Here is a 27,039-nt window from a genome sequence, read left to right as displayed (position 1 = left end):
GGTGCTGCTGAGGGGCAGTGGGTGCTGCTGAGGGGCAGGGAAGGCTGCTGAGGGGCAGGGAAGGCTGCCGAGGGGCAGAGAAGAGAAAAAGAGCCCCAAGCACTGTTCAGACGCTCCCCACGCCCTCACCATGCACTTTTCACACTGGATCATGAGTCCTTCGTCTTTGTAAAGGCCACAAATGCAGCGGATCACATCCTCATCCTTCTCGTGGCCGTTCTCCTTCTCACAGACCGAGGTCTCACTGCTGTCAGCCTCGCTGGCTGTCTCCCCCACGATCTCATCGATCTGGGCAGAGGCCTCGTGCCGAGCGCTGTAGTAGGCCTTGCGCAGCCGGCAGACGTCGCGCCCGGTCGGAGATTTTCTGCCGTAGTATTTCTTGAATCCAAAGAAACAAACCCAAATTATTCTTTTTTTTTTTTTTTTTTAATTATCTTTAAATTTATTTTTTCCCAATTTTTTTAATTCTCCACAGGTTCCATTCTTATGGGGCATTTCTCCTGCCTGCAGGCACCCTCCGAGGTGTCTTCACTAAAGCTGCACTGCCAAGTGTATCGCAGGAGCAGTCGGGTTGGAAAAGATCCTCGGGACCACCAAGTCCAACCCAGAACCCTACACTCTACAAAGGTCACCCCCTAAACCATATCCCCAAGCACCACATCCAAACCACCTTTAAAAACACATCCAGGCTTGGTGACTCAACCACCTCCCTGGGCACCTGTCCATCTGCTTCCTGAGTGTGGCAGTTTAGAGGACAGGTGCCTTTAAGAACCACAAAGTAACAGACCCCCCAGAGGCTAGAAAGATTCAGGAGGTGGACTGGAAAAGTGCAATCTTTTGTATTTCATTCCCGTAAGTCCTGCATCCCTATAAAACTGGCTGCAAAATCAGTTTTCTTCCCTTTTCCCTTCCCTCTCTCCTCCTGGGAAGGACTCACAGGCTGTTACCACTTGCAAGGGAGTGAGGCTTGGTGTCAGCCTTGGCAATGCTGCCAGTTAGGCCTGGAGTAGCCTAATTGGGATCTGGTGTGGACTAACTGGGGTCTGGAGTGGCCTAATTGGGGCCTGGAGATGCCAAGCTGAATTTTTGCTGTGTCACATTGGTTTGGTACTGGGATATAGAGAGGCTTGGTAGGGAGGTGCATGAAGGCTTGGGTTTGATTGGCCCGGTTGAAGAACCAGGTTGGTTGGCCTCATGAGTGGGTAAAAAAATACGTAAGAAAATGTTTTATTCATAGCCACAGCCACAGGAGAAGGTTGGCTAGTGGGTCAAATGAATTTGGCACTCCAGAGCGAGCCATGGTAGAAACAAGGGTCACACTGCTTGAGTTTTAAAGAGTCATCCAAAAACATTTATTTAGTTTAAAAGGAGGTTTGTGTGAAGCTTTGTCTTAATGGGGTTCTGTGTTAAAGCCAGACTATGGATTTTTGTGTATTTTGTATGCTTTGTACTGTTGTATGTAGTTATGAACACCTAGACTTGGTTGCCCAAGGCCTCATCCAACCTGGCCTTGAACACCTCCACAGTGGAGGCATCCACAATCACTTTCATCACTGCAGGTCAGCAGGAGCATTAAACCAAGAACAACCTCCCCTTGTCCATGCAGTACATCCAGAGAGCCTCACCTCTGCGTTGCGGAAGACCTTCAGCATATCCCCGTCAAAAGCTTCCACAGTTTTATAATAGCCAGTCAGGATTTGCTTCTCAATTGTGGCCAGGTCCAACGGGTCAGAGATCTTTTCATAATAGTCTGCATTTCTGAAAGGAGAAGGTCCACCAAAAGTCACTTCCGCTGGCAACTCCAAGCTAGGCAAACCCAGTGCAGGGAAGCAGAGGCTGCTCTCAGAAGCAGGATCTGCTCTCAGAAGCAAAAACTTACTTTTTCTTTGGGGGTAGGTTCAGGAGGGGAGCTGCAAGAGCCTGCCTGGAAGAATCTGTAATAAGAAGACACAGTTCAGCAACATTTACTTGAACAAAAAAGCCTGGAAAAGAGAAGGCTCTGGGGAGACCTAATTGCCACCTTCCAGTACCTGAAGGGGGCCTGCAAGAAGGATGGAGAAGGTTTCTGAAGGCCTGCAGTGGTAGGACTAGGGACAATGGTTTGAAATGAGAGAAGGGATTTAGATGGGATGTTAGGAAAAAGTTCTTTACAATGAGGATGGCACTGGAACAAGTTTCCCAGAGAGGTGGTTGAGGACCCATCCATGCAGATATTCAAGGTGAGGCTTGACAGGGCTCTGGGCAACCTGATTTAGTTTAGGATGTCCTTGCTCACCGCAGGGGGGTTGGACTGGATGACCTTTAGAGGTCTCTTCCAACCTGGGTGATTCTCTGATAAGTATAAACAACATTCCATGGAGGTTAAAAAAGGGCTCCTCTGCTATCTGAGGCACAGGGAAGTGAAATGCCCTTGCACCTCCTTGGGCTGGTTGCCGTAGCTGGACTGCATGGATGAGAATGGAGGAAGCTTTCCTTGCAGTTTTGCTCATTGTACCACGTTTGCTCAACAACTGAAACACCAATTTAAAAGGACAGCAACATTTGCAGGTTCTGCTGGCAGAGGAATGAGCTGAAGATAAAGCAAAGTGATTACTGGCAGCAGGAGGAAAAGCAGCAGGGGGGGAGGGAGGTTATTTAACATCCTGAAATAAACTACTTTGTTGTTTTTTTTTTTTCCCCTAGTATTTTCTATTCCAAGAGCTCATTGTTCCAGAAGCTGGCAAAAATCTCCATGGAGGTATTTTTGGGAGTGTCACCTTCACCTTTATAGGATATGATGCTGTCACATATTTCCTTGAAGATCTGTGCCAGGCGGGCAGCTCGAGCCACTTCGATGTTCTCCTCGGCTGCAGCCAAGCGCCGCGTCCGGACCGAGCGGGAGGTCTGGAGGGCTGAGAACTGGGTCATGAAGACATCTGAAAGAGGGCAAAACATCCAAAAGAATTAGCTTTAAACAAGAAATTCAAGAGCAAATTACAGCACAGGTTTTTGATCCAGTAACTCAGCACCAATTATTAAACTTCCTCTTTTCTAAGCTACTATAAAAGGAGCGGATGTGGCACTTTGGAGCATGGGCTGGTGGTCATGGAGGTGTTGAGGAGAAGGTTGGACTGGATCTCAGAGGGTTTCTCCAACCTTAATGATTCTAGGATACCAGTAAAAGGCTTCATTTTCATCTTCCCCAGTCAGCTCACACCATTTACACCTCATTTAAATAGTTAAGCTGCTTAGCAAAGTATTTCATGGTGATAGAGGTGTTGGGGAGAAGGTAGGACTTGATCTCAGAGGGCTTCTCCAACCTTCATGATTCTAGGATACCAGTAAAAGGCTTCGTTTTGTTATTCCTCAGTCAGCTCTCACCACTTACAGCTCATCTAAATGGTTAAGCTGTTTAGCCAAGCATTTCATGGCTGTGGAGGTGTTGGGGAGATGGTTGGACTTGATCTCAGAGGGCTTCTCCAACCTTAACGTTCATCAATCACAGAATCATAGAAATACAGAACTGCCAGGGTTAGAAGGAATCTCAAAGATCATCCAGTTCCAACCCCCCTGCCATGAGCAGGGACACCTCCCACTAGACCAGGTTGCTCAGAGTCACATCCAGCCTGACCTTAAAAACATCCAGGGATGGAGCTTCCACCACCCAATCAAGCTCCCTGCCAGGTCCTTCTCTCTGCAGCCACTCTGCCCCAAGCCTTTAAGGCTGTGTGGGGTGGTTGTGGCCCAAGTGCAGCGCTCAACACCTGACCTTGTTGGCCCTCCAATGTCACAGAGGCTCTCCCAGCAGCAAGCTGAGGGACCCCTGGTGGCCTCACCAGATTTGATGTTGCCATCGTCCCGGCAGATGCCGTTCCAGCGGCTGTAGAGCGAGGAGCTGTGGAGGCTGTCGCTGTGCTTCACTTCCTCTTGCTTCTGTCGGATCTTCTCCCAGTTCCGTACCAGGAACACGTGGTGCTTGAGCACGAAATTCCTGCAGGGGGGTGGGAAAAGCATTCCAGAGTCACCTTCTCGCTCTAACATCCATTCCTTAACGTGGAGAACAAGGCAGGTATTCAGAGGTGCACCTCTGTACACCTCCTTCTCTTCTCAGGAGGTCCACCCTAGCTGGTAGTGCAGAGCTAAGTGCTGCTCACTCAGGTATGACTCTGGAAGGTGTCCAGAGAAGGGCCGTGAGGATGAGCAGAGGGCTGGAGCTCCTCTGCTATGGGGACAGGATGAGAGAGTTGGGGTTGTTCAGTTTGGAGAAGAGAAGGCTCCCAGGAGACCTTACTGTGGCCTTCCAAGTATCTGAAAGGTGCTACAAGAAAGCTTGGGAGGGACTTTTTAGGGTGTCAATGACTGGAGGGAATGAATCCAAGCTAGAGGAGGGGAGATTTAGATTAGACATTAGGAAGAAGTTCTTCCCCATGAGGGTGGTGAGACACTGGCACAGGATGCCCAGGGAGGTGGTAGAAGCCTCATCCCTGGAAGTTTTTAAGGCCAGGCTGGATGTGGCTCTGGGCAACCTGATCCAGTGTGAGGTGTCCCTGCCATGGCAGGGGGGTTGGAACTGGCTGATCTTTGAGGTCCCTTCCAATCCTGACAATTCTATGATTTAGTGATGCCCTTCTAGGAAAAGAAAAAAAAAATCAGCATTCTCACAAGCCTCCTTTTCTGAGGGCAATCCCAGTGCCATCATTCCTTTACCTCTCTCTGTTGGACATGGGCTTCATCTGGAGCTGTGGGGTCAGTCTTGTTGGTGCATTCACACTTTCACTGCCTTCCTCTGGGATGTGGCCCCTCTGGAAAACACATCACTGATAGACAAGAGCTCAGCAGAGTAGTGCAAGCTTCTGAGACCTGCTCTATTTCTCTACAGTGCTTTTCTGAAGGTTGAAATACACAAATACACTTTTTTTGTGGGGGGAAGGGAGGGTTTGATGGCACAATCTTGATTTCCTGTTAACCTGTACCCCTGCTCTCCCCACCCCAAAAAAAAGCTCTTTCCTACTTACTCTCTTCTTTAGTTTGTGCTTTGACTTCCTTTTCTCTTTTGACCTTCCAGGCCGTCGGTGGCTGCCCACTGGCTGATTGTTTTTGCTTGGAAGTCCATTCACTCGCTGACTTTTGCCCCCAATTATTCCTCTGCATTTGTCAAAACCACATTTGCAGAGTTGCTATGGGGAAAAAAACACACAAACAAACAAAACCCAAACCAACAAACACACAGAGAGAAAAAATAACACAAGGTAAATTATTTTAAATAAACCTCCAAGACATTTAGATGATCTCTGGTGAGACTCCACCTGCAGTGCTGTGTCCAGCTCTGGGGCCCCCAGCACAATAAGGGCATGGAGCTGCTGGAGTGGGTCCAGAGGAGGCCAGGAAGATGATCAGAAGGTGAGAACCTCCCTTATGGGGACAGGCTGGGAGAGTTGGGGCTGTTCAGCCTGGAGAAGAGAAGGCTCCAGGGAGACCTTAGAGCTGCCTTCAAATACCTGAAGTGGCTCCAGAAGAGCTGGGGAGGGACTTTGGACAAGGGCTGGGAGTGCTATGACAAAGGACAATGGCTTTGAGCTGGGAGTAGGGGAGACTGAGACTGTAGATTAGGAAAAAATTCTTGAGAGTGAGGGTAGGGAGAGCCTGGAACAGGTTGCCCAAGGAGGTTGTGGATGTCCCCTCCCTGGAGGTGTTTAAAGGCCTGGAGCAACTTGGGCTAGAAGGAGGTATCCTGGCAGGGGGTTGGAACTGGCTGATCTTTAAGGTCCCTTCCAACCCAACCCATTCTACGATTCTCTGACTATCAAGAGCCTGCTCTGGCAAATACACCACAAGTTTTATGAACAGATCTTCAACTTTATACAACTCTTGGCCCTCAGTGAGTTTTGTGAGTGTCCTGCACTGGTCCTTACCTGCTTTTCAACGTTAAAGGAATGAAAGTTGTAGTCATAGGTGAGCTCGGTGCCAGCAGGCATGTCCTTCAGCGCGTACAGCCCGATGCGGTACACTCCGTTCACAGACCTGCAGGGAAATACAACCAAACACTCCCAAAGAATTCAAAAGATCCACTGCAACTCCCTGGGAATGAGAATCTGCTCTGCTCTCCTGCCCACAGAGCCAATTCCTATCAGGACCTTCTGCTGCTTCACTCTCAGTTAGTCACTAGGCTGGCCCTGGCTATCTTTCGCTAGCGCAGAGCTGACACAGCTCTGGGTGTGCTGGAATCTGGCTACCCCCTGCTTGCCTGCTCCAAATACAACCACAGAATTGTCAGGGCTGGAAGGGACCTCAAGGCTCAGCCAGTTCCAACCCCCCTGCCATGGCAGGGACACCTCACACAGGATCAGGTTGCTCAGAACCATATCCAGCCTGGCCTTCAAAACCTCCAGGGATGAGGCTTCCACCACCTCCCTGAGCAACCTGTGTCTCACCATCCTCATGGGGAAGAACTTCTTCCTAATGTCCAATCTGAATCTCCCCATTTCTAGTTTTGCTCCATTCCCTCCAGTCCTGTCACTCCCTGACACCCTCAAAAGTCCCTCCCCAGCTTTCTTGTAGCCCCCTTCAGATACTGGAAGGCCACAGTAAGGTCTCCTCAGAGCCTTCTCTTCTCCAGCCTGAGCAACCCCAACTCTTTCAGTCTGCCCTCAGAGCAGAGGTGGCTCCAGCCCTCTGATCATCACAGATGCTCTGGTGACTTATCAGGCACTGGGGTATTGATCTATCAGGCACTGGTGTATTGATCTATCAGGCACTGGTGTACTGATCTATCACTGACTGCTCTATTGATCTATCACTCACTGGCCTACTGATTTATCAGTGATTTATCAGTCACTGGCCTATTGATCTATCAGTCACTGGCCTACTGATCTATCACTCACTGGTCTACTGATCACTGCAGGGGGGTTGGACTGGATGACCTTTGGAGGTTCCTTCCAATCCAAACCATTCTATGATTCTATCAGTCACTGGCCTACTGATCTATCTCTCACTGCTTTATTGATCTACCACTCACTGGCCTATTGATCTACCACTCACTGGCCTATTGATCTACCACTCACTGCTCTATTGATCTACCACTCACTGCTCTATTCATCTACCACTCACTGGCCTATTGATCTATCACTTACTGGCCTAAAATCCTTCCAGCACCCAGAATATCATCTTCTTACCACTTCTGCATCTCACAGTTGGGGTTGCAGCTGTGGTTGATGAAGCGTGCCTCGTTGCCCATCCTGTAGCTGTCTATCACCATCCCACTGTCCAGGTTCAGGCAGTAATGGTCACTGTGGTTGTGGTACTGCTCAATCATCCTGTTCCTAAGGGAGCAACACAGGGAAGTTAGTTGTGACTGCCCTGCTGATGCTGGCAAAAACAAAGAGGGAGTGACAGTAAATAAAGCGTTGCAAGGATTCTGAGAGAGGGTTATGAAAGGGAAAAAGAAACAAAAAAAGGCAAATGATAAATCTTTGATAGTTTACAGAACCCTGACACCTAGGGATGGAGGAAAACCATGATTGTACCTATTTTTATAAGGCCACTGACAGAGCTTGGGTTAGAGAATTTAGAAATGGGACTCCTCTGGAATGCTCCCTTTTGGGTTCTGCAGGGTATTTGTACACATTTCATGCTGATAACCTGTGTGTGGAAGAGAAAATGCAAGCAGACATTCTTTGGTGTCTATCTCTGCATGTGGCCAACCACCAGCTCCCTCCTCTCATTGGCTGGGGGCTGGATGCAATTCTTGGGATTACATCCATGGATTACAGCCCTTTTGAACAAGAGAGCAGAAGCACAGAAGTCAGTGGTGGTAGCAGTTGTGTCTGCAGGAGAAGACTGAGTTTGGCTTCTGATGGAGCTCTAAGAGGAGCAAGTCTGTCCCCCCGACCTCCAGTACCCTGTGATGCTCTGCAGTTAGAATCATACAATTGTCAAGGCTGGAAGGGACCTCAAGGCTCAGCCAGTTCCAACCCTCCTGCCTCGAGCAGGGACACCTCACACTAGATCAGGTTGCTCAGGGCCACATCCAGCCTGGCCTTAAAAACCTCCAGGGATGAGGCTTCCACCACCTCCCTGGGCAACCTGTTCCAGTGTTCTATCACCCTCATAGTAAAGAACTTTTTCCTGATATCCAATCTAAATCTCCTCTTCTCCACTTTGAAGCCATTGCCCCTGGTCCTGTCCCTGCAAGCCTTTGCAAACAGTCTCTCTCCATCCTTCCTGTAGGTAGATACTGGAGATGTTGGCTGATGGTTGGACTCAATGATCTTAAAGCCTTTTCCAACCAGGAGATTCTGTAGCTCTACAGTTCTGGTGGCTGTGAAAAGCATTCCTGGTCCCCTCCTCATCCTTCTCTTGGTTTCTAGCTAAGGAGTTCCCAGCAATGAGAGACGCTAAAGGCATTTCTTAAAAGCCTTCCAGGCTAAAAAGCAGCAAAGAAAATATTTCTACCTGAATTCTTGCTCACTAACAACTTCTCCCAGATATTCAATGATAAACTGTCCTGCTTTCAGGGGTTCCTTGGTACGAATCCCCCATCCTTTCTCCTCAGCCCGGAACCTCTCCAGGCACTGCACCCATTCATGCCTCTGGATCCGTTGGTTGCAGCATTGGTCACCACAAGGGCAGGTGTTTGGGGAACACTCAGCAAAGATCATCCTAAAAGAATAAATAAATAATAAAAACAAACAAACAAATAACCAGAAGTTAAAGGGAAGGTGAAAGGATTTTTTTTTTTTAGATCTGTTGTGTAAGGAGAAAATGAAACCACCCCCACCCCCATAAACACAGCAATTCTTCTGCTAAGGTATTCAAGAATTAAAAAGCTTCTTGGTTTCAAGGTCTAATTCACACCAAGAGTCACAGCCTGGCTCCCACTGCTACTCAAGGAGCAAAAATGGAGTTTTTAATGGGTTCCTTTCCCTCCAGAAAGAGGGAAGGGAGCATACAAGGAGCAGGGTCACCCTGCATGCTCTTTAACAATGCTGCTTTGTGACAGTCCCAGGAATAGCTGTGGTGGTATCCAGCACAACCCTCTTCTGAAGACAGTTGATGGTAATGCATCTAGTGATGGTAGATAAATTATTTCTGGTTAAGTTAGTCAAGAGCTTCTTGTTTTCAAGGTTTAACTCATACCAAGAGTCACAGCCTGGCTCCCACTGCTACTCAAGGAGCAAAAATGGAGTTTTTAATGGGTTCCTTCCCCTCCAGAAAGAGGGAAGGGAGCATACAAGGAGCAGGGTCACCCTGCATGCTCTTTAACATGCTGTTCTGTGACAACCCCAGGAGTAGCTGAGGTGGCATCCAGCACAACCCTCTTCTGAAGAGAGTTGATGTGAAGTTGTCCTATCATGCTCAGCCAAGCTGTTCCTAACCTGTTAAGACAGTCCTCCACACAGCCCTTCCCACTGTCATCATCTGGCTTCTTACAATTGCAGGTGGTGGCCTCATAGCCAGAAAGAGGTTTGACATCCACATAGACATCTGAAGAAAGAAAAACAAACAAAAACCAAACAGGGAAAAGGGTTCTTTCCAAGTGAAAAACTGAAACAAACCAGAGCTGTTTATCTACAATGCTTCCATTTCCAGGATATGAAGCAAAAGAATGAGGTGGGAGTGTCATGGGTAGGATCCTAGAATTGTCAGGGTTGGAAGGGACCTCAGGCTCAGACAGTTCCAGCCCCCTGCCCTGGGCAGGGACACCTCCCACTGGAGCAGGTTGCTGAGAGCCACATCCAGCCTGGTCTTAAAAACTTCCACCACCTCCCTGGGCAACCTGTGCCAGTGTCTCACCATCCTCATGGGGAGGAACTTCTTCCTAACATCCAATCTGAATCTCCCCTCCTCTAGCTTGGATCCATTCCCCCCCCAGTCCTATCACTCCCTGACACCCTAAAAAGTCCCTCCCAGCTTCCTTGTAGCCCTCTTCAGATACTGGAAGGCCACAGTAAGGTCTCCTCAGAGCCTTCTCTTCTCCAGCCTGAACAACCCCAACTCTCTCAGTCTGTCCTCATAGGAGAGGAGCTCCAGCCCTCTGCTCATCCTCGTGGCATTCTCTGGATACCTTCTAGCACCTTTTGATCTTTCCTATCATAGAGACTCCAGAACTGGACACAGTGCTCCAGGTGGGGTCTCAGCAGAGTGGAGCAGAGGGGAAGAATCACCTCCCTCACCCTTCTGGCCACACTTCTCTTGCTGCAGCCCAAGCTCTGGTTGGCTTTCTGGGCTGCAAGTGCACACTGGTGGCTCCTGCTGAGCTTCTCATCCCCCAGCACCCCCAAGTCCTTCTTGAGGATCAAGAGCATGACAGAAGAGAGCTGTCAGGTGGAAATTGCACAGTGAACACAGCAGAGGGGGAAGATTTCACTTACTGGAACGGATTTTTTTGTAAAGGGGGACATCTGGCTTTTTGTACAGCTGGAAAGGAAAAGAAAGAAGATTTTAATACACTGCATAACTCAAAGAGATTGTAAATGATTTGTAAAAATCCCTCCCCAGCTCTTCTGGAACCCTCTTCAGTACTGCAAGGCTGCTCTAAGGTCTCCCTGGAGCCTTCTCTTCTCCAGGCTGACTAAGTCCAACCTTCCCAGCCTGTTCCCATAGGAGAGGTGTTCCAGCCTCTGACCATCTTTATGGCCTCCTCTGGACCCATTCTAGTATTTAAGTGTCCTTCTTCTCTGTACTCCAGGTGGGTTCTCAGCAGTGCAGAGCAGAGAGGCTCTCCCTGCTTTGCCTGCAGCCCAGCACAGGGCTGGCTCTGGGCTGCCAGTGATCATTACTGCCTCATGGGGAGTCTGTCATCAACTGACACCCCCAAATCCTTCTCCTCAAGGCTGCTCTCTAGCCACTTAAGGAGAAGGACATCATTCAATACTACTTTGGAGAAAGCATCTTTGGTGGAATCACCATGTGCCCACACTCAAGGAAGTGAAAAGGAAAAGCTAAAGGTGGAATTCAATGATTTTAAGGTTCTTCTCCAAACTAAATGATTCTATGAAAACTGTGACTACAGGTAGGAGCCAAGAGCAGTGCAGATTCATCCTCTAATGAGAGAAATTTCCTCTGCAGATGGAGATAACTGGAGGGAAAAGGGCAGCTCAGAGCCTTCTTCCTAACTTCAGATCTGTTCCATCCTCTCAAGCAAGCTTGAAGGAATCACAGAATCACAGAATTGTGAGGGCTGGAAGGGTCCTCAAGGCTCAGCCAGTTCTAACCCCCCTGCCATGGGCAGGGACACTTCACACTAGACCAGGCTGCTCAGAGCCACAACCAGCCTGGCCTTAAAATCCTCCAGGGATGAGACTTCCACCACCTCCTTGGGCAGCTTTGTCAGTGTCTCACCACCCTCATGGGGAAGAATTTCCTAACATCCAACCTGAATTCACCCATTTGTAGTTTTGCTCCATTCCCCCTAGACCTTCCTCTGCAGATGGAGATAACTGGAGGGAAAAGAAGGCAGCTCAGAGTCCTCCTTCCTAACTTCAGATCTGTTCCATCCTCTCAAGCAAGCTTTAAGGAATCATTTCAAATCCTGACACACTTCAGCCCTCCCTCAGTCACAGATGTGGCAGGCAGGCACTGAACCACTCAGGGAGGGCTTTCACTACTCTAGGTAGACACAGCCAGTGTCAAGGGATTAGATCCCTTCTACTTATGTCCTGTTGAACAGAGGGACAGATGGAAGCAATCTTCAGCAGGTTAAGACCAGACACTGTCCCCAGATGAAATGCCAACAACAGTCAGGACTTTATGATCAGGTTTTGGGGGCACTACAAACTGTAGCTGGAGCCAAAAACCACCTGGGACTTTGTCTTGCTTGTTTCCACGCTGAAGTTACTCGTCTGAGGCTGCTTTTTAGGGCCAGATTTACCCTCCAGCCTTAAATCCTGTGTTAAATCACTTGGTGGAAACTTCTCAAGGCAAAAAAAAAAAAAAAAAAAAAATCTATTTTTAGGTTTGCACATATTTAAAGGTCTTAAAAAAACCCCCACACAACCAAGAATGAGACTCCTAAACAGTTCCTTGTCTTTCCTCAGGATGAAAATTTCAGCTTGCAAGTGAAAAAAAAAAAAAATCCACTTTGTTGGGAATGAGCCAAGAAAAACAAGGCCTGAAATTTCTCAGTGCTGTTGGCAGTACATCTGAATTCTCCTGAGGCGTTGTCTAACCCCAAGCTCACTGCAGAAAGCAGGAAGCCTACCAAAATAAAAGTCTGCAGCAAAATTCATGACCCAGAGGATTGTTTTGGTTGATTTTGTTTGTTTGTTTGTTTTTTTCATGAGATGGAATAATCACAGAATCCCAGAATGGTTTGAGTTGAAAGGGACCTCAAGGATCAGGCAGTTCCAACCCCCCTGCAATGGGCAGGGACACCTCCCACCAGCTCAGGTTGCTCAAGGTCTCATCCAGCCTGGCTCTGAACACCTCCAGGGGAGGGGGCAGCCACAACCTCCCTGGGCAACCTGGTCCAGTGTCTCCCCACCCTCACTGTCAAGAATTGCTTCCTAATCTCCAGTCTCAATCTGCCCTTTTCCAGCTCAGAGCCATTGCCCCTCGTCCTGCCATGGAAATTATTAACATTAAATACCCAGGCAGATCCCTTTTTCCCTCATCCAGGGGCAGGAACAAGAGCATTCCTCAACAGCCAGGACACACAAGCATGGCTGCACATTAGAATCCTGCTCTTTTTCTTTCTAAGGCCTCTGCTCCTAACCTTGGCAACCCAGCAGCTTTTTATCTGGTACCTGATTGTGTTTCCACTGCCAGAGGATGTCGTAAGGCAGCTGGAAGTCAATTCTCTTTTGTCTGAGATACTTTCCTGAAACAAAAAGGTTTGTAAGTCTCACATAACTCATATTCACATCTCCCCACAAGTGGAAAAAGAGCAGCTCCCAGGCACACTGCCAAATTCTGATAGGGCCTCTCCACGCCTGCAAGGCAGAAAGGCAGAATCCTCCCAGAACATTTTGTTTGTCAGCAGCAAGGACAGGACAGAGCTCTCCACAAGTCTCTTCTGTGTCCTGCTCTGTTGTGGTCAGGTGAAAGCTTTATTGGCAGCCAGGAAAGCTGCTGGCTTAGGTACAGGATGCCTGCTGAGGGAGGTGGCAGAGGGCAGCTGCCTTCTGCACTCAACCCCAACAGCCACAGGTGAGCTCTTCAGAGCAGTGCCAGGACCCAGCAGGGGCTGGCCCAGGAGGGGTCACTGAGTGTAGGCTACTGAAGGGACAACAGCAAGCAAGTGACAAAGCTGAGCACAGTTCTGTGCCTTCCAGCAGCCACTGGTGACAAAGCTGAGCACAGTTCTGTGCCTTCCTGCAGCCACTGGTGACAAAGCTGAGCACAGCTCTGTGCCTTCAGAGCAGCCACTGGTGACAAAGCTGAGCACAGCTCTCTGCCTTCCTGCAGCCACTGGTGACAGCTGAGCACAGCTCTCTGCCTTCCTGCAGCCACTGGTGACAAAGCTGAGCACAGCTCTCTGCCTTCCTACAGCCACTGGTGACAAAGCTGAGCACAGCTCTGTGCCTTCAGAGCAGCCACTGGTGACAAAGCTGAGCACAGCTCTCTGCCTTCCTGCAGCCACTGGTGACAAAGCTGAGCACAGCTCTCTGCCTTCAGAGCAGCCACTGGTGACAAAGCTGAGCACAGCTCTCTGCCTTCCTGCAGCCACTGGTGACAAAGCTGAGCACAGTTCTGTGCCTTCCTGCAGCCACTGGTGACAAAGCTGAGCACAGCTCTCTGCCTTCCTGCAGCCACTGGTGACAAAGCTGAGCACAGCTCTGTGCCTTCCTGCAGCCACTGGTGACAAAGCTGAGCACAGTTCTGTGCCTTCCTGCAGCCACTGGTGACAAAGCTGAGCACAGCTCTGTGCCTTCCTGCAGCCACTGGTGACAAAGCTGAGCACAGCTCTCTGCCTTCCTGCAGCCACTGGTGACAAAGCTGAGCACAGCTCTCTGCCGTCCTGCAGCCACTGGTGACAAAGCTGAGCACAGCTCTCTGCCTTCCTGCAGCCACTGGTGACAAAGCTGAGCACAGCTCTCTGCCTTCCTGCAGCCACTAGTGACAAAGCTGAGCACAGCTCTCTGCCTTCCTGCAGCCACTGGTGACAAAGCTGAGCACAGTTCTGTGCCCTCCAGCAGCCACTGGTGACAAAGCTGAGCACAGCTTTCTGCCTTCCAGCAGCCACTGGTGACAAAGCTGAGCACAGCTCTCTGCCTTCCTGCAGCCACTGGTGACAAAGCTGAGCACAGCTCTGTGCCTTCCTGCAGCCACTGGTGACAAAGCTGAGCACAGCTCTCTGCCTTCCAGCAGCCACTGGTGACAAAGCTGAGCACAGCTCTCTGCCTTCCTGCAGCCACTGGTGACAAAGCTGAGCACAGCTCTCTGCCTTCCTGCAGCCACTGGTGACAAAGCTGAGCACAGCTCTCTGCCTTCCTGCAGCCACTGGTGACAAAGCTGAGCACAGCTCTGTGCCTTCCTGCAGCCACTGGTGACAAAGCTGAGCACAGTTCTGTGCCCTCCAGCAGCCACTGGTGACAAAGCTGAGCACAGCTCTCTGCCTTCCAGCAGCCACTGGTGACAAAGCTGAGCACAGCTCTCTGCCTTCCTGCAGCCACTGGTGACAAAGCTGAGCACAGCTCTCTGCCTTCCTGCAGCCACTGGTGACAAAGCTGAGCACAGCTCTCTGCCTTCCTGCAGCCACTGGTGACAAAGCTGAGCACAGCTCTCTGCCTTCCTGCAGCCACTGGTGACAAAGCTGAGCACAGCTCTCTGCCTTCCAGCAGCCACTGGTGACAAAGCTGAGCACAGTTCTGTGCCTTCCTGCAGCCACTGGTGACAAAGCTGAGCACAGCTCTCTGCCTTCCTGCAGCCACTGGTGACAAAGCTGAGCACAGCTCTCTGCCTTCCTGCAGCCACTGGTGACAAAGCTGAGCACAGCTCTCTGCCTTCCTGCAGCCACTGGTGACAAAGCTTAGCACAGCTTTCTGCCTTCCAGCAGCCACTGGTGACAAAGCTGAGCACAGCTCTCTGCCTTCCTGCAGCCACTGGTGACAAAGCTGAGCACAGCTCTCTGCCTTCAGAGCAGCCACTGGTGACAAAGCTGAGCACAGCTCTGTGCCTTCCTGCAGCCACTGGTGACAAAGCTGAGCACAGCTCTGTGCCTTCAGAGCAGCCACTGGTGACAAAGCTGAGCACAGCTCTGTGCCTTCCTGCAGCCACTGGTGACAAAGCTGAGCACAGCTCTCTGCCTTCCTGCAGCCACTGGTGACAAAGCTGAGCACAGTTCTGTGCCCTCCAGCAGCCACTGGTGACAAAGCTGAGCACAGCTCTCTGCCTTCCTGCAGCCACTGGTGACAAAGCTGAGCACAGTTCTGTGCCCTCCAGCAGCCACTGGTGACAAAGCTGAGCACAGCTCTCTGCCTTCCTGCAGCCACTGGTGACAAAGCTGAGCACAGCTCTCTGCCTTCCTGCAGCCACTGGTGACAAAGCTGAGCACAGTTCTGTGCCTTCCTGCAGCCACTGGTGACAAAGCTGAGCACAGCTCTCTGCCTTCAGAGCAGCCACTGGTGACAAAGCTGAGCACAGCTCTCTGCCTTCCTGCAGCCACTGGTGACAAAGCTGAGCACAGCTCTGTGCCTTCAGAGCAGCCACTGGTGACAAAGCTGAGCACAGCTCTCTGCCTTCAGAGCAGCCACTGGTGACAAAGCTGAGCACAGCTCTCTGCCTTCCTGCAGCCACTGGTGACAAAGCTGAGCACAGCTCTCTGCCTTCCTGCAGCCACTGGTGACAAAGCTGAGCACAGCTCTGTGCCTTCCTGCAGCCACTGGTGACAAAGCTGAGCACAGTTCTGTGCCCTCCAGCAGCCACTGGTGACAAAGCTGAGCACAGCTCTGTGCCTTCCTGCAGCCACTGGTGACAAAGCTCAGCACAGCTCTGTGCCTTCCTGCAGCCACTGGTGACAAAGCTGAGCACAGTTCTGTGCCCTCCAGCAGCCACTGGTGACAAAGCTCAGCACAGCTTTCTGCCTTCCTGCAGCCACTGGTGACAAAGCTGAGCACAGCTCTCTGCCTTCCAGCAGCCACTGGTGACTTCTGTGTAGAGACCTCAAAGCTGATAGCTCCTGGACACAAGGATTAGCAGAGAGCACAACATCTGCATGCACAAACCATGAGATGTGAAACCACAGTTTTGTACTCAAACAAAACCAATCCAAGCCTGCTCCTGACAACCTTTACCAGAATAGACTTGGGAATGAACTCAGACTTGGCAAAAACATTTCAGAAAGCCTTCAGGATCATCTCCAGCAATTTACTTTCACTGCACAACTCCTCTCTGTTCTACAATTCCCACTCACTCCTATCCTCTTCCCAAAAGAAGGAAGCTGACCCATTACATACTTTGGTCACAGCAGACCTGACTGCTTGGTTAGTTCCAGCCATGATCAAAATGTTCTCTTCTGATTTTGTTTGAATGCTGTGTGATAGAATCAGAGTGAGAAGAGCATCTAAGGAGGAGGAAGGTCAGCTCCCTCTCTTGATTTTTCCACCTTTCTGTGCCTCAGCAGTCTGTGGTTTCATGTAAATTCACACACCCTCCCCACTGGAAAACAACAAATTCTGTTCCTTACAAATTTACTCCTAAATTACTTCTTATTTTCAATGCTTTATTCATCCCTAGCAGGTTCCAGGAAAGAGCAGAATCTGCTGGGAATTTGCTTTCACTTCTATGACCTCAGCAGGCCAAACAAAAGGCTCTTTCAGGTGCCTTGGCACTGTGCCTGGAGTGTATGAAAGGTCCCTGCAGCCCCTGTCAAGTGGGACCAGTGCAGGCATCTGGCAGAGTCCTAACCTCAGAACTCTGCTCTGCAGTGAAACAGCTCTGCAAGCATTGATGCTGTCATGGCAGCAGCTTCACCTTCAGTGCAGGAGCTTGCTGGTGTCTGTCAGCCCAGACCTGGGGTCAGGGCCTTGTGAAGAGAACAGAAGCAGGATCTGCACCTGAGCACAAATAAGCCAATTCAAAATGAACTGAGAAAGGTCACTCGTGTGAGAATTTCTCTCAACACCTTTAGCTCTAAAATCTCTTCTCTGGTCATTGAGATAAGGGGTTTGTCAAAATCTTTGCCTGCTGTGGCCTCCCTGTGAAAAGTCCAAGTTCACAGGCTCATAGGATGTTAGGGGTTGGAAGGGACCTCTGGAGATTCTTGAGTCCAAACCTCCTGCCAGAGCAGGACCAAAGAATCCAGTGCAGGTCACACAGGAACACATCCAGAGGAGGCTGGAGAGTCTCCAGAGAAGGAGACTCCACAATCTCTCTGGGGAGGCTGTTCCAGTGCTCTGTGACCCTTACAGTAGAGAGGTTTTTCCTCACATTGAGGTGGAACCTCCTGTGCTGTAGTTTCCATCCATTGCACCTTGGCCTATCACAGGGTGCAAGTGAGCAGAGGCTGTCCCTGTCCTTTCCTTCCTGATACTCAGCCCTCAGATACTGATAGACATTTCTTAGCTCCCCTCTCAGTCTTCTCCTCTTCAACCACCCCCAGGGCTCTCAGCCTCTCCTCACCAGGCAGTGCACTCCTTCAGCATCCTTACAGCCCTCCCTTGGACTCTCTCCAGCAGATCTCTGAACTGGGGAGCCCAGAACTGGATGCAATATTTCAGGTGAGGGGGAGGAGAACCTCCCTTGATGATGAGGCCCAGGGCACACTTGAGTGGCAGGCAGTGATTGCAGTGCTAGTTTGCAGGCACACAAGAAGAGATTTGGGACTCACCGACGTGAATGGGCGCTGGGAAGAGGCCGTGCTCGTGCTCCCCAGGAGTGTACTCCAGCTTCTCCTTCTTCAGCTGGATGAGTCGGCTCTTGGGACTGTGGAGCAAAGGGAAAAAAGTGAAATAGCAGCATGAGGAACATCTGTCAGCTGCAAAAAGCTCACTTGTTGCTTTAAATAAGGCGTGAGAATGATTATGGAACCGGCCAAAAGAGTTGACTTCCAGGTTGCCTGCCAAATGCACTTCTCACACCCATCTCAAAAGTCCTGATTTGATTTTCTTTTTTCCCTCCCCACCCCCCCCCCCCACAAATCCTGCTCAGGCAACACCTAATGGCACAGCTTTCCATGCCTAGGATGTGATACAGGAGTGATTACAAAAACTGCAAGCAGAAAAGATCAACAAACTGTAGCTGGTGTTGCCTGCTTAGGTGTCTGACAGGTTCCATCTGTGCAGTGCTTTCCTAAGGTGCTAATCATAGAATCACAGAATGTTAGAGGTTGAAAGGGACCTCCAGAGATCATTGAGTCCAACCCCCCTGCCAAAAGCAGCATCCCCCAGGGTAGTCTGCACAGGAATGCATCCAGGTGGGTTTTGAAAGTCTCCAGGGAAGGAGACTCCACAACCCCCCTGGGCAGCCTGCTCCAGGGCTCCTTCACTCTCACTGTAAAGAAGTTTCTCCTCATGTTGAGATGAAACCTTCTGTGTTTAAGTTTGTATCCATTGATCCTTGTCTTATTGCTGTGCACCACCAAAAAGAGCTTGACCCCCTCCACTTGCCCCCCAGCCCTCAGCTATTGATAGACATTGATCAGGTGCCCTCTCAGCCTTCTCTTCTCAGGACTAAACAGCCCCAGGGCTCTCAGTCTCTCTTCACAGGGGAGATGCTCAAGTCCCCTAAGCATCCTCACGGCTCTCTGTTGGACTCCCTCCAGCAGGTCCCTGTCCCTTTTGAACTGGGGAGCCCAAAACTGGACACAGTAATCCAGGTGTGGTCTCAGCAAGGCAGAGTAGAGGGAGAGAAGAACCTCCCTAGACCTGCTGGCCACACTTCTCTTGATGCACCCCAGGATGCCATTGGCTTTCTTGATTGGTTCCAAGAGTGAACATTCAGCTGTTGCTCCTTGAGGAGGCTGCTGCTGAACAGCAGCAGAGTTAAACAAACCATGAGGCTCTCCCTTTGCAGGAATGCAGTGTAGGAATGCACTGTTCTGGGAAAGCCACTGCTGGGCAGGCAGGTAAGGAGCCCTGCACAACATCCTCCTTTGTTTTCAAAGCTGCAGCTTTGTACAACCAGCCAAGGAACTTCTCTTCAGCCAGAGAACTGTCTGGAATGTGTCCAGAGAAAGGCAACCAAGCTGGGGAAGGGTCTAGAACACGAGTCTTGTGAAGAAGGGCTGAGGGACCTGGGGTTGTTTAATCTTCAGAAGAGGAGGCTGAGGGGAGACCTCATTGCTCTCTACAACTCCTTTAATGGAGGTTGGAGCCAGGTGGGGGTTGGTCTCTTCTCACATGCAACAAGTGACAGGCCAAGAGGAAATGGCCTCAACTTGTGCCAAGGGAGGTTCAGGTTGGCCATCAGGAAAATGTCTTCTCAGAAGGTTCTCAGGCCCCTGGCACAGGCTGCCCAGGGAGGTAGTGGAGTCACCATCCCTGGAGGGGTTTAAGACACATGGATGTGGTGCTGAGGGACGTGGGTTAGTGGCAGTGGTGGGACTGTGAGCTCCAGGTGGAGGGGATGATCTCAAAGGTCTCTTCATCAGCAGATTCAACTGGCCAAAGCCATGACACAACCTATACAGTTGTATCATTCCAGTGGGAGCTGATGGCTCTGGAAAACTCATGTAGAGGTGGAAGTCAGAGCAGCTGTGCTTGTCTGCTGGGGTAGAGCTGAGACTGATTCCAGAAACCATTTTTTTAACCTCAGTTTATCTGCAAGGAATCAAAGACTGAGCTTCCTTCACTGTGTTTTAATCAAGTTTGCAGATCAAGGTGAGTGGGAATGAAATCCTGTTCAGACAAATTGTCCAATAGAGAGAACAATGCAGAGAGTTGTGGAATGTGCAGAGAAATAATGCAGGCTCTGTTAACAGCACATTAAACCTGGCAATGACAGGACAAACATTCCTGGGGCTGTTCTCTAGCAGCTGGATGTGAGGCATGCAGAGAGAGGCTGCAAACTGCAGCAATGAACCTCAGGAAAACCTTCACTGCTTTGTAGGTTCTAATAACATTTAGGAAGTGTTTAAGATGCATCAGAGCAGGGAAATGGTCTTTAAGGCAAAGTGTCTGCAGCTGAACACTAGAGAAAGGCAGAAAAGCAGTTAGTGAGGAGTGCAGAGGCTGCTTGACTGCTGCCAGTGGCTGCCACTGGGCTGTGCCATCACTAGAGGGTGCCACAAGATCAGAACTGCGTTCTTGTTCCCAGAGCTGATCTGTGATCTTGGCTGATGTCAAGGGTTGGAAGGGATCTCTGGAAATCCTCGAGTCCAACCCCCCTGCCAGAGCAGGACCATAGAATCTAGAGCAGGTCACACAGGAACATATCCAGAGGGTCTTGAAAGTCTCCAGAGAAGGAGACTCCACAACCTCTCTGGGGAGCCTGCTCCAGGGCTCTGGGACCCTTCAGTAAAGTTCTTCCTCATGCTGAGGTGGAACTTCCTGTGCTGTAGTTTCTATCCATTGCCCTTCGACTTATCACAGGGTGCAAGTGAGCAAAGGCTGTCTCTGTCCCTTCCTTCCTGACTCCCAGCCCTCAGACATTTATAAACATTTCTTAGATCCCTTCTCAGTCTTCTCTCCAGACTAACCACCCCCAGGGCTCTCAGCCTTTCCTCACAAGGCAGTGCTCCAGTCCCTTCAGCATCCTTGTAGTGCTTCCTTGGACCAGGGAGGTTGTGGAAGCCTCGTCTCTGGATGTTTTTAAGGCCAGGCTGGATGTGGCCCTGGGCAACCTGATCTAGTGTGAGGTGTCCCTGCCCACGGCAGGAGGGTTGGAACTGGATGATCCTTGGGGTCCCTTCCAACCCTGACAGTTCTGTGATTTCTGTGAGAAAACCTTCACTCAACTGTGAGCTGAACCAGCTGCACATCTGAAACTCTCTCACACAAGAGATGAGCAGCCAGCACCAGTCAGTCAACAGAACCAGAAATCAAACAGCCCCTCTGCTGCTGCACCCAGGACCCAAACACCTCCAACTCTCTCACACTTCCACTGCCCTGATTGCTAGGATGCTTGAGCGCAGCTCTCTTACCTCCTTCCAGGCTGATAACCAGAATCACTTCCAGGCTGCTGGAGGCTGCTCTCTGACTGGGGTTACATTTTACTGGGTCAGATTGATTCTGGTTAATTCTCATGCATGCCATTTTTCACAGGCTTGGACTAAGTCGATGGTTTTGTTTCTCACTAGCAGCAGCGCTTTTTGGGCTCTAGCTGATAGGAGTCTCCATTGGGCTGTGAGAGAGCAGCTTTGGTGTTACTTACTCTGTTGTTTTGTACACATCAGAGTAGAGCCCTGCCTTCTGGTACTTCTTCTTTGGGGGTCGAGGAGCTTTCTTCTCACGCTGGGTTAGAGCAGGGGGAGGCTGCTGTTCGGTGGTTTCAGGCTCCTGCGGTTTCCCGAGGGCGTCGTTTGGGCTGGGAGGTTCAGCTACTGCCTCAGGAAAACTGCAAGGAAAGATGTAAAGATTATCTCACCACACTTCTGACCATAACCCTCCACAATCTGGTCATCAGGAGGAAAAAAAAAAAAAAAAGCTCCTGGCCCTGAATATTAGCTCTTGAAAGAAATGCAGTTCAGTGATGGTGCTCTGAGTGGCGGTTAAGCGTCGGCACCAGAAATGTTTGATCCTTTTTATAGTCATCCTGCTATTAATGACCACAGAAAGAATGCTGTTTGCACTCCTAATGTTTATCCCTTGGAGCCTCAGCTGAGTAATTTAGAAGGTGGCTTCTGCTATCTGCTTTTGTAGTCTAAAAATAGTTTGTGGTCAAGCTTGCCTCAGCCTTCAGGAAAGCCTCAGAGTGCAGCCTCTGGAGGTGTGCTCACAGCACCGCTCTGGGAGCCTCCACAGCTGCAGCACAGAGCTCAGCTCTCAGACACTCTTTGTTGCTTATCTCTCAGAACCACTCTGAAAACAGCTGGAGGAAGACTTCAGGAAGAGTTTGAGCTCTTTGTATTGATGACTCTGGGGATGAGCATATGAAGATTTAGACCAGCTGGTCCTTTACTGACCAGTGATTGCACAGATGCACACCTTAGCTCCTCCTGGCTGCTTTGGTTTTACTCTTCACACCTTAGCTCCTCCTGGCTGCTTTGGTTTTACTCTTCACACCTTAGCTCCTCCTGGCTGCTTTGGTTTTACTCTTCACACCTTAGCTCCTCCTGGCTGCTTTGGTTTTACTCTTCACACCTTAGCTCCTCCTGGCTGCTTTGGTTTTACTCTTCACACCTTAGCTCCTCCTGGCTGCTTTGGTTTTACTCTTCACACCTTAGCTCCTCCTGGCTGCTTTGGTTTTACTCTTCACACCTTAGCTCCTCCTGGCTGCTTTGGTTTTACTCTTCACACCTTAGCTCCTCCTGGCTGCTTTGGTTTTACTCTTCACACCTTAGCTCCTCCTGGCTGCTTTGGTTTTACTCTTCACACCTTAGCTCCTCCTGGCTGCTTTGGTTTTACTCTTCACACCTTAGCTCCTCCTGGCTGCTTTGGTTTTACTCTTCACACCTTAGCTCCTCCTGGCTGCTTTGGTCTTACTCTTCACACCTTAGCTCCTCCTGGCTGCTTTGGTTTTACTCTTCACACCTTAGCTCCTCCTGGCTGCTTTGGTTTTACTCTTCACACCTTAGCTCCTCCTGGCTGCTTTGGTCTTACTCTTCACACCTTAGCTCCTCCTGGCTGCTTTGGTTTTACTCTTCACACCTTAGCTCCTCCTGGCTGCTTTGGTTTTACTCTTCACACCTTAGCTCCTCCTGGCTGCTTTGGTCTTACTCTTCACACCTTAGCTCCTCCTGGCTGCTTTGGTTTTACTCTTCACACCTTAGCTCCTCCTGGCTGCTTTGGTTTTACTCTTCATACCTTAGCTCCTCCTGGCTGCTTTGGTTTTACTCTTCACACCTTAGCTCCTCCTGGCTGCTTTGGTTTTACTCTTCATACCTTAGCTCCTCCTGGCTGCTTTGGTCTTACTCTTCATACCTTAGCTCTTCCTGGCTGCTTTGGTCTTACTCTTCACACCTTAGCTCCTCCTGGCTGCTTTGGTTTTACTCTTCACACCTTAGCTCCTCCTGGCTGCTTTGGTTTTACTCTCCCTTTGATGCCTATCAACTGATCTCACCTGATGTTGTGTTGCTTGCAGGCACTTGTGATGCAAACAAGTACCACTCTAAGATCCCCAAGGCACGTGGAACTCCTACAGTTCCCTCCTCTGCACATGAGGAAGGAACAATATTTGCTCTGATACCTCATCAGGAAACCTGTTACCAGCTCCTTACAAGTGTTCTTTTCACCAAGCCAACTATAAATCTTGCTTTACTTGAGACACAAGCACAAACCCATCAGTTCCAGAAGATTCCATCCCCTTTTTGGGCTTTGTTGATGTTACAGTTTGGAACTAAAATTTTAATTATAAACAGGAGTTTTCAGAGGTTTCAGACAGCAGGAAAGGGGTGGCAGATTCTAAACAAAGTTACTGGGGGGAAATCCCAGTAACGTAACAGTTGAGTAACTTCAGAAGATCCTAAGGACACTTCAAACTGACCCATTGCTTCCCCTCCCAACAGAACATTACAGCAGGATTTTTTCCATGGACTGAAATGCAAAAAAAAACAACAAAGCCTGCACTGAGGATACAAAACTGTGTCAGATTACACCCACCCCTGGAGGAGGCTGAAAGGAACCTAGCCCCAAGGGGGGACAAAGAAACCTGACCCAGGTGGGCAGAGAGACTTCATTTCCCCTCCCAGGGGGAGGGGTGCCCGGGTCAAGTTCTATTCCACTCCCCCTTCCTATCCAGCAGCCTATTTAAGAGGAGGCATCTTCCTACCTCTGCCTCTTGCTCTTGTTCCTTGCCTGCTGCTCCTACCCTGTGGTGAGACCTGCTCATGCTGCATCCAAACTCCTCAGGATTGCCTCTAAAGAGAATCCTATGCCACCCGGGCCTGGTTTTGTATTTTTTTTTTTTCATTTACCCTTTTTTTCCTTATACCTTTGTAACTTCCCTTTTACTCAAATGCTACATATATTTTGTTAAACTTACTTTTTTTTTTTTTTTTTACTTCCAAATTGATTCCAGACTGTTTCTTTTGTGATTTTTACCTCTGCCTTCTCCTGCTTAACTTGCTTTTACCCTACCAGGATAAAGGGAGAGGGGAGGCAATAAATCTGTTCCATTTGGGTTTCTAGACTTTGGGAAAGCTTAAACCACAACAAACCCTGATGGAATCTACCTCTTATTGCTCTCCTGTTCCTCTTCTGGTAAAGGTTTCTGTCTCTTCCTGGCCTGCTCCTCTGCCAGCCACCTCTTCCTCTTCCAGCCTTTTCGGTGATCCGTGTTCAAGTTCACACTTTGCACCACAGCTTCGATCACATCTGTGATGGTATCAGGCCCAAGGTGTAAGGGGCTGCTGCTTTCCTCTCTTTTCTCCAAGTCCTGACTGACCAATCTGGCTGCCTGGAAGGCCTGCATGGACACCACTGCCTGCATCGGGTACTTGCGGGGCCTGCCAGGCCTGCGCTTCACGAAGTTGTTCCCGGTCCGGGACTGCCTCTGCAGCTTTTTGGCCTTCAGGATTTTATTGACGTGGTCAAGATTTTTTTTTGTGGCCAAGATCTTGTTGTAATTGCACATTTTCCTAGCTTGTCTCTGCATGGCTTCCACCACGCTTCTCTTGAGGTGGTGTGGGGAGTAGCTGTTGGGCAGCCGGTCCGACAGCAGCGAGATGCTGTCGCTGCAGGAGCTGCTGGGGATGGCTGGGGACACCAGGCTGTCCTGCTGCTTCCCCAAGCCTCTCTCCCTGCTGTGGTTTCGAGCAGGACTAGCTGATGGTGGAACAGACACGTTAGCCATGACTGCCTCTAAGGTTTTGTCCAAAGCAGCTTGGCCTTCCTGCTGTGCCATGCGCTGCAGCAGGCTGTCCACTGGATCCTCAGTGGCCACCGCCAGCCTCGCTCCCCGGCTGGGTACTGCAATCACTGCAAGACAGACAGAAAACAGGCTTGAGATACCATCAGACCAGCTTGGAATCAAAGACTGAAGAGACCTGACAGCCTTTTACACCCTACAGTTGCCTGGAATCTTTAAGGGCAAGACACCAGCTTCTGTTACACAAATTCTAATGGGCAAAGGGGCCCAGCGATGTGAGAGCCAAGTCTACAGCTTCCCTCAGCAGCTATTCTCCCCTCATTCCCCTCTCTTCTAGCAGCAATGAGGGCATTCCCTAGGTACATGCAGGATCACAGAATGGTAGGAGTTGGAAGGGACCTCTGGAGATCATCCAGTCCAACCCTTCTGCCAAGGCAGGAACACATCCAGGAGGGTTTGGAATGGCTCCAGAGATGGAGACTCCACCACCTCTCTGGGCAGCCTGCTCCAGGGTTCCCTCACCCTTCAATTCAAGAAGTTCCTGCTTGTGTTCAGATGGAACTTCTGATGTTCAACTTGTGCCTGTTACCCCTTGTCCTGGCACTGGGCACCACTGACAAAGGACTGGTCCCCTCCTCCTGCTACCCACACTCTAAGTACTGATCAGCACTGATGAGACCTCCCTCAGTCTACTCTTCCCAGTCTAGAGAGGAAGGACTAGGGGGAATGGAGCAAAAATAGAAATAGGGAGATTCAGATTGGATTCAGGAAGAAATTCTTCCCCATGAAGGTGGTGAGAGACTGGCACAGGTTGCCCAGGGAGGTGGTGGAAGCCTCATCCCTGGAGGTTTTTAAGGCCAGGCTGGATGTGGCTCTGGGCAACCTGTTCTAGTGTGAGGTGTCCCTGCTCAAGGCAGGGGGGTTGGAACTGGCTGAGCCTTGAAGTCCCTTCCAACCCTGACAATTCTATGACTCTCTGAGTTCCAGGCCATTATAGATCATGTTGTATTAAAAAGGGATTTGTTTTAAACTAAGAGGTTCCTGAAGCTGCCCTGCTGGTTCTTAGTGCTATCATTTAACCAGAAGCAAACCTCTGTTCTGTCTGGAATAAAATGGTGGCTGTCTTCTCATTGATGCATCACAACTGCACATCACCACGTACAAAATGTTACTTAATTGCAGCCAATTACTGAGATTAGATCTACTTAAAGTAGTGGCTCCCAGGCTGCAGCTGGAGAGCATGAAGGGAGTGTCAAGGTAGCTGCTGAAGGGAAGGCAACGACGTGTTGTTACAGGAGGGGTTTTGCCACTTGTCCTGCATTAGCTGACAAAGAGCTTAAAGATAAATATTTTTCTAGTCCTGGTGCTCACTGTTCTAAGTGTGGTGCTTTGGAAGCATGCATTGTGGCCCTCAATATAGGGAGGACATGGAGCTGAGGGAGAGGGCCCAGTGGAGAGCCACAAAAATGATCAGGGGGTTGGAGCAGCTCTGCTAAAAAGACAGGCTGAGGGAGTTGGGGGTGTTCAGCCTGGAGAAGAGAAGGTATCAGGGAGACCTAATAGCAGCCTTCCAGTACCTGAATGGGGCTACAAGAAGGCTGTTCCCAAATGCCTGCAATGTGAGGACCAGGGGCAAGGGCTTCAAAATACAGCAGAGCAGATTTAGATTGGATGTTAGGAACAAGTTCTTTACTATGAAGGTGGTGGAACCCTGCAATAGGTTGCCCAGGGAGGTGGTTGAGACCCCATCCCTGGAGATATTCAAGGAGGCTGGACAGGGCTCTGGACAACTTATCTAGGTGAGGATGTCCCTGCTGGATGCAGAGGGGTTTGGACTGGATGAGCTTTGGAGGTCCCTTCCAACCCAGACCATTCTGTGATTCCTCATTAAGATTCCAGAGTCAGGAATTTGCAGGTGCAAATAAAAAGATGCTTCAGAGGGTGCACAGTTTAAAGGAGGGAGAATCCACATACCAAGTTCTAAACATCCTCCTATGAGCAGGATCCTTCCTGCATGGTGAAAAGGAGGAAACAGAGAAGCACATTTGTCAGGTCACTGCTGGGAGCCTAACTGCAGTCACTAAGAAAACCCAGCACCAACTCTGAGAGAAATGAAGGGTTTACACTTTTGGCTTCCCATTTTAGATGAAAGAATAAATCACCCTTTGTTTTCTTATGCCCTTTGAAGCCACATCAGGAGGGAGCTGAGGGCTCTTC

At 49.9% G+C, this 27,039-nt stretch overlaps 1 protein-coding gene across 2 annotated transcripts in view; it reads right to left on the bottom strand.

Annotated features, from left to right (window-relative positions):
• The window catches only part of ASH1L (ASH1 like histone lysine methyltransferase), a 54,647-nt gene that overhangs the window by 11,632 nt on the left and 15,976 nt on the right, over positions 1 to 27,039 (bottom strand). Inside the window, exons 5-20 of one of the 2 annotated variants that reach the window (XM_054397034.1) lie at positions 24,188 to 24,932; positions 21,229 to 21,411; positions 17,743 to 17,841; positions 12,723 to 12,819; positions 10,350 to 10,395; positions 9,354 to 9,462; positions 8,431 to 8,637; positions 7,152 to 7,298; positions 5,892 to 6,000; positions 4,995 to 5,156; positions 4,687 to 4,781; positions 3,816 to 3,970; positions 2,763 to 2,915; positions 1,880 to 1,934; positions 1,626 to 1,758; positions 130 to 378 (exon numbers count right to left, since the gene is read on the bottom strand). In XM_054397034.1, coding sequence (XP_054253009.1) covers positions 130 to 378; positions 1,626 to 1,758; positions 1,880 to 1,934; positions 2,763 to 2,915; positions 3,816 to 3,970; positions 4,687 to 4,781; positions 4,995 to 5,156; positions 5,892 to 6,000; positions 7,152 to 7,298; positions 8,431 to 8,637; positions 9,354 to 9,462; positions 10,350 to 10,395; positions 12,723 to 12,819; positions 17,743 to 17,841; positions 21,229 to 21,411; positions 24,188 to 24,932 — 2,744 coding nt within the window. The remainder of the gene's footprint in view (positions 1 to 129; positions 379 to 1,625; positions 1,759 to 1,879; positions 1,935 to 2,762; positions 2,916 to 3,815; positions 3,971 to 4,686; positions 4,782 to 4,994; positions 5,157 to 5,891; positions 6,001 to 7,151; positions 7,299 to 8,430; positions 8,638 to 9,353; positions 9,463 to 10,349; positions 10,396 to 12,722; positions 12,820 to 17,742; positions 17,842 to 21,228; positions 21,412 to 24,187; positions 24,933 to 27,039) is intronic. The other variant, XM_054397035.1, reaches the window with a different exon arrangement.

The sequence above is a fragment of the Indicator indicator genome, chromosome 40 (genome assembly GCF_027791375.1).
Source record: "Indicator indicator isolate 239-I01 chromosome 40, UM_Iind_1.1, whole genome shotgun sequence".
Classification (NCBI taxonomy): domain Eukaryota; kingdom Metazoa; phylum Chordata; class Aves; order Piciformes; family Indicatoridae; genus Indicator; species Indicator indicator.
Note: the sequence above shows the minus strand (reverse complement) of the source record. Positions and strands in the feature narration are given on the sequence as shown.